This window comes from Hyaena hyaena, unplaced genomic scaffold, assembly GCF_003009895.1.
Source record: "Hyaena hyaena isolate Hyena2069 unplaced genomic scaffold, ASM300989v1 scaffold_47, whole genome shotgun sequence".
Taxonomy (NCBI): domain Eukaryota; kingdom Metazoa; phylum Chordata; class Mammalia; order Carnivora; family Hyaenidae; genus Hyaena; species Hyaena hyaena.
In genome coordinates, this window is record NW_024080679.1 from 4,832,040 (window position 1) to 4,846,427 (window position 14,388).

General features: G+C 38.2%; 1 protein-coding gene across 3 annotated transcripts in view; it reads right to left on the reverse strand.

The window, feature by feature from the left end:
• The window catches only part of WDR7 (WD repeat domain 7), a 357,763-nt gene that overhangs the window by 306,492 nt on the left and 36,883 nt on the right, over positions 1–14,388 (reverse strand). For all 3 annotated transcript variants that reach the window (XM_039230510.1, XM_039230509.1, XM_039230511.1), the window contains 5 exons: positions 11,371–11,516; positions 10,944–11,046; positions 8,265–8,397; positions 7,775–8,023; positions 6,686–6,906 (listed from right to left, as the gene is read on the reverse strand). In XM_039230510.1, the coding sequence (XP_039086441.1) occupies positions 6,686–6,906; positions 7,775–8,023; positions 8,265–8,397; positions 10,944–11,046; positions 11,371–11,516 (852 nt within the window). The remainder of the gene's footprint in view (positions 1–6,685; positions 6,907–7,774; positions 8,024–8,264; positions 8,398–10,943; positions 11,047–11,370; positions 11,517–14,388) is intronic.

The window sequence follows — 14,388 nt, forward strand, 5'->3', positions numbered from 1 at the left end:
AACTCCCCCGGGTATTTGGTGCACTCTCTGGCCTCCCCTCGCCTACAGTCAGATTTTGGAAATTCCCCCACCTCTGATGGCTACCCAAATATGGGGAGCCTTCTGTCTCTAAATTGCTTATTTATTAAATTTCTTATTTATTAAAATAAGACTAAATTTCTTATTTAAATTTCTGTTGCTTAAGTTTCTTATTTATTAAAATAAGACTAAGCTAAAATGCTAGATTTCTAAAGTATTAAAACATTCTAGTGATGAAAATCTCTGAAGGATTGTAAGATATTAACTCAAGAGTTAAGGGAACCACACAGAGAATGGGAGGGAAAGGAGACTTGCTTGTCATTAATAAGCTGTAATACCTTTTGCATTTTATATATCCATTTATAAAATATTTTAAGACACTACAGTAAGATTCTTAGTGTAGATGAAAAGTTAAAATTAAAAAATTCAAAATTGTAGCAAGCCTGTTTTTACAAGTTTTTTCTAAAAAGTGTTGGATATAAGTATTAAAGTGACAATCTATTCTAATAACAATATAAAGATTCCAAAAGATAGTAATGATAATATAAAGGTTCCACTTTAAATGTGAATCCTATTAAAACTGCCTCAGAGCTCTAACACTTGAAAAGCAATATACAAGATCAAAACCACTCTTAAGAACAACAAACACAACTTGGAATGACAAACAAAAATGGTACAGATGTTATGTTATGCTGTATGAGTCAAATACTATTTCAGTAGTTTTCCTTTAGTTTTCTTCCAGATGTATCTTTCACATAGATATACAGTACACGTATCTTTCATACACAGCACACGTATATGTACCTCTCATGTGTTCTCATAGCCCGAGTATGGGTACCTTTGGCCTGTAGGCCTAGCACATGTGTATGTATCTTTCACATGTAGGTTTTATGCACATGTGTACATGTACTGTTCATCTGTAGATATGGTACATTTTGTTTCATCAAAAAATCAAACCACCAAAAAGAAAAAACACAACCTCAAACTGAAGTTTTTCCCTTTACCTTCCATAATCTTAAGAAGAATCAGAAATGGCAAATAACCTAGTATTAAAGTTCTCACAACTCTAAGTTTCCACATCCATCCCGAAGTAAATACAGTTACTCAAAGCTCACACCACTTTTTAAAAAAAAAAATTTAATTTTTTTTAAATTTATTTCTGAGAGAGAGAGACAGCCATGAACAGGGGAGGGTCAGAGAGAGAGAGAGAGAGAGATACAGAATCTGAAGCAGGCTCCAGGCTCTGAGCTGGCTGTCAGCAGAGCCCGACATGGGGCTCAAACCCACGATCCATGAAATCATGACCTGAGCCAAAGTCAGATGATTAACTGACTGAGCCACTGAGGCACCCCAGCTCACACCATTCTTCGAGTGGTTTACCAAAGCTCCTTGTTTCTTTTTGAGTACCTACAATACCCTTATTTTGAGTACCCCTCCCTTTTCCTTTACAGCATTTTGTAGAATCTCTCCTTTACCATGGATAGTAGGCCTTGCCTTACTTAACATATGCCTGATCCTCCTCCTAAAACGCAAGCTTGTATTTCTGGGAACACTTAAACACATTACTTGGCAGATAGGAATACCACTCCCAATAGCTTTCCGAATTGTTCCAAGAACCTTTAGCACTACACAATCCTGAATTACTTTAATATTTCATATTCAAAAGGTATCGTCAGAAAAATTTTTACTTTCTTACTACGTTTTAGTTATTTAAAATAATCTCTTTCATATAAAAGTTAAATCTCAGTTATCTGGACTATTTAGTGGGAACCAAAATCAATTTCAACACATTTTGCCTAACTAAATACACTTTCACTACTTTGGAAAAAAGAATTAAATTCCTCTAGAAAATAAAAAACAAAAAACCTTCAATGTAAAATAAAAATAAAATCTATTCCATCTTAGTACTCTACACAATACTGTATTTAGACAGTATTTATTTTCTATGAACAGGTCAGTTTTTTTTTTTAATTTAGTTAAAAAATTTTTAAACTTATTTTTATTTCTTTTGAGAGAGAAAGAGAGAGCAAGCAGGGGAGGGGTAGAGAGAAAGGGAGACAGAATCCAAAGCAGGCTCCAGCACTGTCAGCACAGAACCCAATGCAGGGCTTGAATTTATGAACCTTGAGATCATGACCTGAGCTGAAGTCAAGAATTGGACATTAAACTGACTGAGCCACCCAGGTGCCCCCGAACATGTCAAATGTTTTAATAAATAGAACTCCCATTAATAAAAGAATACATATATCGTTTATCAAAAATAAAGTATATAGAACCACTGAACTTGGCACTAAATTAATGCTAGTTTACAGTTAGAATATTTTTTTGATAAAAAGATGCTAAAATAGCCTAAAAATGCTGGAGTGAGACAAGAAAGGATGACAAAGAAATACCTAGACAGTAGAAATGTAAGGACATGTCATCTGTCCACTGAGAAATGTCTGTGGATTTGTGAAGGAGAGTGCAGCCTGTCTGTCCCCAGAGCTCATCTCCAACTGCAGTATCTTGTCTACCTAGCAGAGAGGACTTCATTCTTTCTTCGCCGTCTACTGAGGCTAAGCGGCAATGATTTGCTTAGTATTTAAAACCTTCTATATTTTGGTAAACATGAAATGAATACAAAATAAAGGAAACACTCATCAACCTTATATATTCTTGATTATAATTTAAGTGAATTTTAAAATACAACTGATATTCCTCTCTTTGAGAACATCTTTTCCTGTAAAAAAAAAAAAAAATATGTAGGAAGTCAAAACTCACTTTCTGAATCTACCTAAGATAAAAACCAAAAGTCTATTCTAATCCAAAAAGCAGATGGCAAACTTTTCCATATTTACCTTTAATCATTACACTTAGAAAATATTTAAAATCTCCCAACTACCAAATACTTTCTGCTAAAAGAAAGTGACACCAGATAAATTTATGAGAGGGACAACCCAAGCATTGGAACCGTCATCTGATGTCATTAATTCTAACTTCAGCAAGATAATCATTTGCTAAACATTTAGCAAATATCAAATTTTTAGCTTTTTAATTAATCATTAGGCCCTTTGATCTTCAAACACATTAGGTAATGTCCCTAACCACCAGCTAAACGGACAGATTATTAACCAGACTGTCACAACTTGTTAAATTGTCACAAAGCTAAAAGCAAGGTTGTCTTAACTGGTACTTTTGAATGTCAATTGAAAACAAGAGAATTTCTATCATTAAGCCTGTAAGCAAATTATAAATCATATGCAATTTTCCAAGTGCCAGACTCCATTCGTGTCCCCCCGCTCCTAGCACCCAAGATGCTAGCACCATGGGCCGGCCCCACCTAATACGAGTCCATTCCCTACATAGTTGCGTGTGTCTACCAGGTAGCTCTTTACTCACTAAAAACATTTCTAAATTCAACTGGTCAAGGGGCGGCTGGGTGGCATAGTCGGTTAAGTGTCCGACTTTCACTTAGGTCATGATCTCGCGGTTCGTGGGTTCGAGCCCCGCGTCGGGCTCTGTGCTGACTGCCAGCTCAGAGCCTGGAGCCTGTTTCAGTCTGTGACTCCCTCTCTCTCTGACCCTCCCCTGCTCACGCTCTCTCTCTCTCCTAGAAATAAATAAAACACTTAAAAAAAAAATAAAGAAGTGTTTCTTCAAATCATTTTGTCCATTTAAAAAATGATGTTGTTGCGGTGCCTGGGTGGCTTAGTCAGTTGAGCATCCGACTTTTGCTTGGGTCATGATCACGCGGTTCGTGGGTTCGAGCCCCGCGTCGGGCTCTGTGCTGACTGCCAGCTCAGAGCCTGGAGCCTGTTTCAGCCTGTGACTCCCTCTCTCTCTGACCCTCCCCTGCTCACGCTGTCTTTCTCTCTCCTAGAAATAAATAAAAAACATTAAAAAAAAAAATTCAACTGGTCAAAACAAATTTATTATGTTAAATATCCACCTGAACTTTTTAAAAAAAGAAACCAGAGATGGGACGCCTAGTGGCTCAGTCAGTTGGGCACCCGACATCGGCTCAGGTCATGATCTCACAGCTTGTGGGTTCGAGTCCGGCGTCGGGCTCTGTGCTGACAGCTCAGAGCCTGGAGCCTGTTTCAGATTCTGTATCTCTCTCTCTCTCTCTGACCCTCCCCTGCTCACGCTGTCTCTCTCTCTCTCACAGAAATAAATAAAACATAAAAAAAAATTTTTAATAAAAATTTAAAAAAAATAAAAAAGAAACCAGAGAATGCTCTCAGACAAACATACAAGCTAAAACATGTACATATTTACATAAGTTCAAACAGAAAACATGATTTTATGTAAACCACTCCAAACTTAACTTTCAATATTTGTAATTTAAAACACATATTTCTCAGGGCACCTGGGTGGCTCAGTCAGTTAAGTATCAGACCACTGAGGGGCGCTTGGGTGGCTCAGTCGGTTAAGCATCCGACTTCGGCTCAGGTCATGATCTCACAGTTCGTGGGTTCGGGCCCTGCATCGGGCTCTGTGCTGACAGCCTGGAGCCTGCTTCATATTCTGTGTCTCCCTCTCTCTCTGACCCTCCCCTGCTCACGCTCTCTCTCTCTCTCACAGAAATAAAACATTTAAAAAATTTAATAAATAAATAAAAATTAAAAAATAATAAAAAAGAAACCAGAGAATGCTCTCAGACAAACATACAGCTAAAACATGTACATATTTACATACATTCAAACAGAAAACATGATCTTATGTAAACCACTCCAAACTTAACTTTCAATATTTGTAATTTTTTTTAAAGATTTTTTTTTTAATGTTTTATTTATTTCTAGGAGAGAGAAAGAGAGAGACAGCGCGAGCAGGGGAGGGCCAGAGAGAGAGGGAATCACAGACTGAAACAGGCTCCAGGCTCCGAGCTGGCAGTCAGCACAGAGACCGACGCAGGGCTCGAACCCACGAACCGCGAGATCACGACCTAAGCGAAAGTCGGACGCTTAACTGACTGAGCCACCCAGGCGCCCCTCAGTATTTGTAATTTAAAACACATATTTCTCAGGGCGCCTGGGTGGCTCAGTCGGTTAAGTGTCCGACTTCGGCTCAGGTCATGATCTCACAGTTTGTGGGTTCGAGCCCCGCATGGGCTCTGTGCTGACAGCCTGGAGCCTGCTTCAGATTCTGTGTCTCCCTCTCTCTCTGACCGTCCCCTGATCATGCTCTCTCTCTCTCTCAGAAATAAATAAAACATTAAAAAAAAAATTTAAGTATCAGACCACTGATTTCAGCTCTGGTCACGATCTCACGGTTCGTGAGTTCGAGCCCCCCCATTAAGCTCTGTGCTAACAGTGCAGAGCCTGCTTGGGCTTCTGCCTCCTTCTCTCTCTGCCCCTTCTCCCCTTGCTCTCTCTCTCTCTAAAAATAATAATAATAAATAAAAATTTACAAAAATAAAAAAAATACCTATTTCTCTAATATTTTTAATGTTTTCTTACAAAAACAAAAATCTGCCAAGTCAGAAACAGTTGTTCTAAACTTGTATAATCTAAATAATCAATTTCAGCATCAAAAACTTAGATATTTCACCAAATTTGCAGTCAGGGATGAAAATTCTAATGTGTCCTATAGGGCATACCTACTGTAAAATAAAGCTCAGGATGGGACTGCAACAGTGCTAAAACTCCCAAGTGCAATTACAGTGATACCTGTTTCACTAAAATAGACATAAGATTGGTTGCTTAAATAAATGCACGGCAATTGTTTACAGCGATGGGGATATGAAATTAACATTAACCACACTGGAGAGAAAGGAAAAGGCAGGAATAAAAAAGGAAGAAAAGAAGGATCAAGAACCTGAAGTTAAGTCTGGCAAAAAAAACTCATTAAAAAAAACAACAAAAAAACCTTCATAATCCTAAAACGATTAGGGTTTTTTGACATCACTACATGCCCATCACTGAAAAAGGAATCTGCTTCCACAAGTATGTACAATATTTTTCAAAATCATTATCAGTGATGGTTATACTTTCTCTTGTGACAGTGTTTACCTAAACAAACACTATTAATAAGCGTTGGTAAGTATTTTTCCTCTGCCAAAGTACACATTCACTATCTTTTTTGCTCAGACAGGGCTGAAAATAAGATCGCAGAGGATCTTTGTGAATATTTAAACTACCTTAAAACAGAAAACTGAGACTCTGATAAACATATTCTAAACTGCTCCTGTTTCGGAGACAAGCCATACTATTTGAAGCTAGTTAACAGAAAAAAACACTATGTGCACCTTCCATTTCTGTGCCCAATAGGAATAATTATAACTCTGCGGAAATACATGTTAACCACTATCTAGTTTTGAAACTGGAAAGGTTTTGTTAATTCTCTTGTCACATTTTCTTTAAATTACTCTAGATTCCATTTCTTTTTTTTTTTTTTTAATATTTTTATTTATTTCTAGGAGAGAGAGAGAGAGACAGCGTGAACAGGGGAGGGTCAGAGAGAGAGGGAGACACAGACTCTGAAACAGGCTCCAGGCTCTGAGCTGGCAGTCAGCACAGAGCCCGACGCGGGGCTCGAACCCACAAACCGCGAGATCATGACCTAAGCGAAAGTCAGACGCTTAACCGACTAAGCCACCCAGGCGCCCCTAGATTCCATTTCATATTATGCCTGGGGGCAATATACCTCCGCGCCACCACAATAAAATAATCTTTTATGATCAACTTACACTACAGTTTTCTGGTGGAACCAGAAGTTGAGTAATCTCGCCACCATGCACACAGAAGATGTGCTTCATTTCTCCAGAAAATATGTCCCAAATTATGACCGAAAAATCCACACCTCCAGATATCAGGTATCTTTGATCATAACGAGCTGAGACCTGATGAGGATATAGCAAACATGTGACTTTGTTCCGATGACCACGGAGTGTTCTGTGAGGTGGCCAACCTGTGAATGAGGTTTTGGATTTAAAATGGGAAAATTAAAGTCTTATAAAGTTTCAACAAATAAAAGCAAATATGAATCGTCAGAATGCCTATAAATTTTATCATAGAAAAAACTTCTAATTTTCTCGTCTAAAACTGCTCTGCGCAGTAGAGTAGCTTCAAGCCACAGGAGACTATTGAGCACTTGAAACATAGCTAGTCTGGATTCACATGTGCTATAAATGTAAAATACACACAGGATCTCAGAGATTCAGCACAAAAAGGTAACGTAAAATATCTCATTAGTAATTTTTTATATTAATTACAACTGACTTTCTATTGTAAAATTGCAACTCTACTCAATTCTACAAGTTGAGATGAAAATAGTTCTGCTATACTGGGTTAAATAAAACAGACTATTAAAATGAATTTCATCTGCTTCACTTTTACTTTATTAATGTGGATACAGAAAATCACATATAGGTACATCTACATATTTCCACCAGATAGCCCTGCGCTGAAAGATCACCAGCATTATTGATGAGACAGTGTTTAGTCAGCCATAGAGATAACTAATTATAAATGAAACTACTAACTAATAACTAATAATAGTAAGTATTAATAAATATTGTTAATAGTGAATGAAATAACTAATAATAAATGAAACTCCTACCACATACCAAAGAGATTAAATCAGATGCTTCTTTATGCACAGTCATCACGTGGTATGTACCCCAGTACTAGGTACCAAGTACTTATTACGTGCACATTAAATCCTACCGGGCCTGGCGCGCTAACGACCACGCGAGTCCGCTGTACCCGTCACAGAGAGCGCATGCGCGGGCAGCACAGGGCCCCGCACAGCCTCGAGACGGCGGCGGGGAGTGTACCTCTGCGGAGCATGTGCTCCCCTTGCAGCAGCTGCACGATGGCCGTCTGGGTGGCGGGCACGATGACGATGCTTCCGTCCTCACGGCCGCAAACGAGCCGTCCGTGTGCCGGTATGTACACGCTCGCGGTGACTTTAAGAGGTTCATTGCTGTTGGGAATCACACTCAGCTGGTCTATAATTCCAGCAGGACACGGATTCAGTTTATCAAATGCTTCTTGCAGACTAATAGAGGTGGTCATTTTCAGCTCTGCGGAGGTTTGGTTTTCGTATTTAAAAAGAAAACAATTTGATGGTGTTAGAAAAAAAAATCAAACATATTAAAATAAAAGTCCTTACGGTTGATTCGGTAATGTGTATGGCAACTGTCACAAACTGTAATTCTAAGAATAAAATGACGTACATACTGCATTTATTATGCTTAGTATTTATGTTGCTGCATTAAAAGAATTAAGAAGCTGCTGCACCTGATTTATTGCTACCTTCCTTACCTTCCTGTTTATCAGGTGTGTCTGATATGTTCCAAAGATTCAATCTTCCCGAAGAATCACCCTGAATTAATAGTTTATGGAGGTGTTCCCTGCATCCATAGAAGAACCGAGTGACAGGAGGGCAAATTAGCAACTGCCAAAAAAAAAAAAAAAAAAGTAAGTTCAAATAGTTTTGGCTGTTTTGTTGTTTTATTTTTGAAGTAATCTCTACGCCCAAGCTGAGGCTTGAACCCACGACCCCCTGAGTTCAAGAGTCACATGCTCTACCGACTGAGGCAGCCAGGCACCCCGTAGCTGTCTTTTTAATCAAAATATTTCATTCATTAACATTTTTTCAGGTAAGGATATTAAGTACTTTGCCTCAGTAACAGAGAAAAATAAATAAGAAGTGTTTATGGCAGGAGTCTTCAACAATATTTTTGTATAATTTTATAGTATTAATTACCTGTCAACTAATATTCAAACCCAGTAAATACAAATATGCAAAGAAATAAGCTACATTTATAGTCTTTCTCTAGAATTAGTATTTATATTCTTTTTCTCTGCTTTAGAAAAACTGATTGCTTACCACAGCAATGCAATTTTTTCAAGTTACTAAATAATTAACACAAAGATACACCACTCTTTACCAAAAAGAAGCTTCCACTTAAAGGTCATAAAGGGAGAACTTGCTAATGTGAGCTGTTTGCTCATTCCTGATTAGTCACTAAAAGTAACAGCAAAATGAAACTACCAAGATTGTACAAGTAGAAACTCCAAGTTTTTAAGTAGTATATTTTCAACTAATAGTATGACATTTTACTTGTTACATTTATATAATCATTTTGAGCCTAGCTCAATATATCAGCTATAAACTACTAGGAGCAGAAACCACTCATTAGGCTCTTGTGTATACTTTTATTTTTAAAACAGATTATTTTTCTTCTTAGGATCTTGTGCTTTCAGTCAGTCAGTAAAGCATCCAACTTCCGCTCAGGTCATGATCTCGCAGTCTGTGAGTTCGAGCCCCCTGTCGGGCTTTGTGCTGGCAGCTCAGAGCCTGGAGCCTGCTTCAGATTCTGTGTCTCCCTCTCTCTCTGCCCCTCCCCCGCTCATTTTCTCTCTCTCTCTCTCTCTCTCTCTTGAAATAAACTTTAAAAAAAAGATCTTGTGCCTTCAGTGATATCAGTTATTTGAAAATACTAAATAATGGTGGATTCCTAAAATTAAAGTTTAGATTATCAATTCATACACATACATTTGTGAACTTTCATACACATACACACATATATTAAAACACAGAATCTTATCCTAAAAAGTAGTAAAAAATAAACTTCAGTTTTGACAGTTAGTTAACAAGTAATTACTATATTTGATATTAGTTCTTTCCTAAAAAAGCACTAGCCGATAGAAACCACATATATTAAGCATAATCAATTATGTGATTTAACTTAAATGTTGTCATTTATAAAAAAACATGCCAAACATGGAGAAGTTGCTGCAGCAAGTATACAATCAATATTCCATATTCCACAGCATATCTCCTGCCCTATAATACACGTATCTTAACTTAAACATATTGGGGAGCTGATATTTTAAAAATATAATATGTACTTGTTCTGTTTTATGTATGTTTTTCATATAAGTCATTATCCCTTAGTTTACCTGAAAGTGACTGGTTGGAGAGCAGTAAGTAGGAGTTCAAGTTAGGAGAATAAAGGACAAGTTATAGAGCATCTTAACTGTATAAAGTTGTATAAATTCATAAATTCAAGATACTTAAAAAAATTCCCTTACCTTCACCATCCCTTCACATAAATGGAACAAAATGTTCAAAATGAAAAAGCTATGGAAACCCAGAATACAGAGAAACTTTATTTCTAAAACCAGAGCTTTGTCTTTAATGGGCAAAAAATCTAGAGATAAAACCTAGTACTAAGTGTCATTGCATTTCAATTCTAAATTGATATTAGTAGGTTTTTAGAAATCATAATAAATTTTGTTTTCTATAGAGAAAAAATCTTTCATTAATTCTAAAATTTTTTTAACATTTATTTATATTTGAGAGAGAGAGAAAGAACGCAAGCAGAGGAGGGGTAAAGAGAGGAGACACAGAATTCGAAACAGGCTCCAGGCTCTGAGATGCCAGCACGGAGCCTGACGCAGGGCTTGAACTCACGAACCATGAGATCATGACCTGAGCCAAAGTCGGCCGCTTAACTGACTGAGCCCCCCAGGCCTCCATTCCTTAATTCTAATGCCTAGTAATTTAAATCACTATATGATTTGGGGGAGAGACAGCAATGCCTTATTCAAGTAATGAACTCCTACTAATCAGCAGTAATCCATGATGATCTTTGCACTCCTAAAATTACATCTGTCACTATGTTTACAATTGCCTGATAGCATAAAATAAATTGGTACCACCAATATAAATTTTATCAAAAAGTCATTTCCGTTATGTAGTCGGCATAAGATGGTCTGTATTCTCAGAGAAAGATGAATGCTATAAGCATATTATATGATTAAGATACACACATTTTAATGTGCTTATCATTGACCATGTCAAAATGTTTTCCAACATTTAACACAGTGCCTTCAATCTTCCAAACACTTAGCTACCAAAAGACACCAATAAATGTAGCTGTGAAACATTTTTAATGTCACTCTCATTTATAAATGGTACCTGAAGAACTTTACCTCTTTATCTGTTCGATCCAAGAGGCTATGTTGTACGGGAGGAATTAAATTTTCAACTGCTTTCCCTACGTCACTACGGAATGAATCACTAGCTGGAAGGCAACTGAAAATGAAAAAAATACACCATTCAATTAAAATACTGGCATTAAATATTTTATCATGATGAGGATTTTTGGACAGTGGACAAAATATGGATTTTCAAATTAGTTAATTTAATGTAGGCATGTCATTAAAATACCCGACTTTAAGTAAAGATCCACCTAATTTTTGTACTTAGAAGTTAAACTAGAATGACAAATCTAACTTAAGAAGTTCTGAAGTTTGTTACCTGAGCTATTTACACGTTATACATTTTCATGCATTCAAGTTATACTTCAAATTCAGACTTTATCGCTTTGATGAAAGTCCTAACTTATTTATTGAGTACCTGGCAGGTAGCCTGTAAATATAACTTTGTCCATTTTCAGTCCAGATGATTACTTTATCTGCTGATACAAAGTCGCCTCCAGTCCATGTCTGTCCATTTTCACTAGGACCTGAACACAGCAAGGAATAATCTCCAGCATCAAATACCTACAAGAACAAGAAATTCACAATCTAATCTAATCTAATTGGTGTCACTTAAATAAAATACAATGACCTTTAAAGTAAAAACAAAACAAAAACTTCTGGAGACCTATTTAACAAACTTAGGTCTTTTAAAGGTCACTACCTCAAGTTAAAGACATTGTGTCAGTGAGCCCTGGGGCACAGTCACCTTCAGCAGAGAAAACACAGGTAGGTTCCCAGCTGTGTGCCTCCGGGTGGTCAGACACTGAGTGACAAGTGGAGCAGACATGCTGCCCGCCACAGGGACAGGGAATCCTCACCCTTTTTTACCTGAAGGGAGGAACATTCCATCAGAGAATTCCAGGCAATAGGGAACCAGCCTCTAGAATGCACAGCTATGTCTCCTGTTTTATTTCTATGTTTAGCAACAATATTTCAGACATCAGATTATCTCTTTATGAATATGGGAATTACCTTACTTTATTTCATCCAGGTGCTGAAGTACCATAAATAGGAAGTTAACAGACTCAATTTTATTATTTAATACTCCTCAAGTCTAAAAGTCCCACGGGGTTAAAAAAAAGGTTAAGCCTCTAAAACTTTATCAGCAACACAGGCCACTTGGAGCTTTACATTTGTAAAGTACATCAAAGGCTACAAAGCGCCTTCACATCATCTCCTATGAGCCTTAGAAGCACTGCAGGAAGCGAGCATTGCTACATCCCATTTTACAAACAGCAAACTGACAAAAACAAGGGTTACATCACCTGCTTACAGTCACATGTCTAGTAAGGGCCAGAGACAGGACTCAAAACCCTAATCTCATAATTCCTGGAAGAATTTTTCTACCACGTTTAATACTGGGTAAAAGTGTATTTTATAACGCTAAAAAATTTCCCCTGGAGAAATGAATAACTCAATGGCCCAGAATTTTTATTTTAGTTTTCTTTAAATAAAAAGCAATCGAATTGTTTACACAGAGGCTTTCTTGAAATTGAAACAAATCCTAGCTGAATTTACCAAGATTTGACATACTTCTCATTTATAACATTAACACTACAAGAATAGCCAAGACAAGTCCAAGAAAGAGTGGAAACCACCCTCCAGCCTTACCACCTATTAAAACAATATTGTACTGATGCACAAACACAAAAATAAGCCCAGAAACAGATTCCAGAAATTACAGGAATAGACTGTATTATAAAAGCACAACAGTAGAAGAACGAATTATTCAACAAATGGCATCAGGAACTGAGGGTCCATCCAGAATAAAAATAAATTGGATTTATATCTCACAATTTATACAAAATAATTTCAAATTAAATATACAAAGGTATATAAAGTAAAATCATACAAACATTAGGGATAATGAAATGATAAAAAATTTTAAAATCTCAGCTTGTGATGGGGACTTCAGAACATGTCACAAATTGTATTAGAAGCCATAAAAAGGAAAAGAAAAAAAAAGAAACCATAAAAGATGGTAATTTAACCATATTAAAATAGAAAGCTTCTAGGGGCGCCTGAGTGGCTCAGTCAGTTAAGCGTCTGACTTCGGCTCAGGTCATGATCTCACAGTCCGTGGGTTTGAGCCCCGCATCAGGCTCTGTGCTGACAGCTCAGAGCCTGGAGCCTTTTTCACATTCTGTCTCCCTCTCTCTCTCTGCCCCTTCCTCCCCCCCCCACCCAAAATAAAATAAAAAAAAGAAAATAGGAAATTTCTTTCTGGCAATAAATATCTAGAAAAGCCATTCTAGTGAGATAGCAGTACTTCCTCAGTGCTGTTTTACTCTGCATTTCCCTGGTGGTTAACGAAGCAGAGCACCTTTCCAAGTTTATCATCCATCAGCTTCCTCCTTTCATGAGACATTTTTGTCCATTTTCCTTTTTTGTTGTTGCTTTTTGTTATGTTTTTGGGGTTTTTTGTTGTTGTTTGGGGTTTTTTGTCCATTCTCCTATTGGGTTGTCTTTTTCTTCTGTTCTCACACGATTATAAGAAGCTTATAACGGACACACAAGAAACGGGTATTAGATACCGCCTCTGGGGAGGACAAGGAAAAGTCCCAGGGGGAAAGGGTGTATACTTCTCACTGTGTCCTCCTGCACTCCGATTTATTCCATTTGCAAGTGCTTTAAATGTTAAGGTGAAGGAAGGATCCCGTGGAGCTTACTGTAACTAAACAGCTGCTAGCTTCTCCTCTAATCTTATTCCAGAACAGTAGCAGTGGCGAGGATAAGGTTAAGGTGCCACCTGCTGCCCTCGTGGGTCCTGTCGCTACAGAGCCCGTCCCCTGTGAGACACATCACCTAGCGGCAATGAGAGCAGCCGCTGCAGTCAGGCCGTCTGAGCTGTAACCCAGCACTTGAACAACCTTAGTCAGGCTTTCTATGTCCCCCATGTCTCCAGTGCCTTGTCTGCAAGATGGGGAGAGTACCAGCCCCTAGCGTGGCAGGCAGCCTCCAAGACTGCCCGACCTGGTATTCATACCCCTGTGTAATCTTCTCCCCTGAGCACAGGCAGGATTCTGTGACTTTCTAAACAACTGAACGTGGGAAAAGAGGCAATTGCAGTCCCCGGATCGGATGGGTCTTGGCTACAGCTTCTCTTGCTTGCTCAAGCTGAGGGAAGCCCGTTCCCATGCTGTGAGAGCATCAAACAGCAAGGAACGAAGGCCTCCAGCGGAGTTAGCTGGACGTAAAGCCTTCCAACCACCAAGCGAACCGCCTTAGGTGAATCCTATGAGGAGACTGTGGTCCTGGCTGACACCTTGACTGCAGCCTGTGGGAGACCTTGAGCCGCAGGCACCCAGCTAAGCCGTGCCCACTTTCCTGACTCACAGTTGGGGTGATGATACATGAACCAGATGGGGGCTGATACATGTTTACTGCTTTTTAA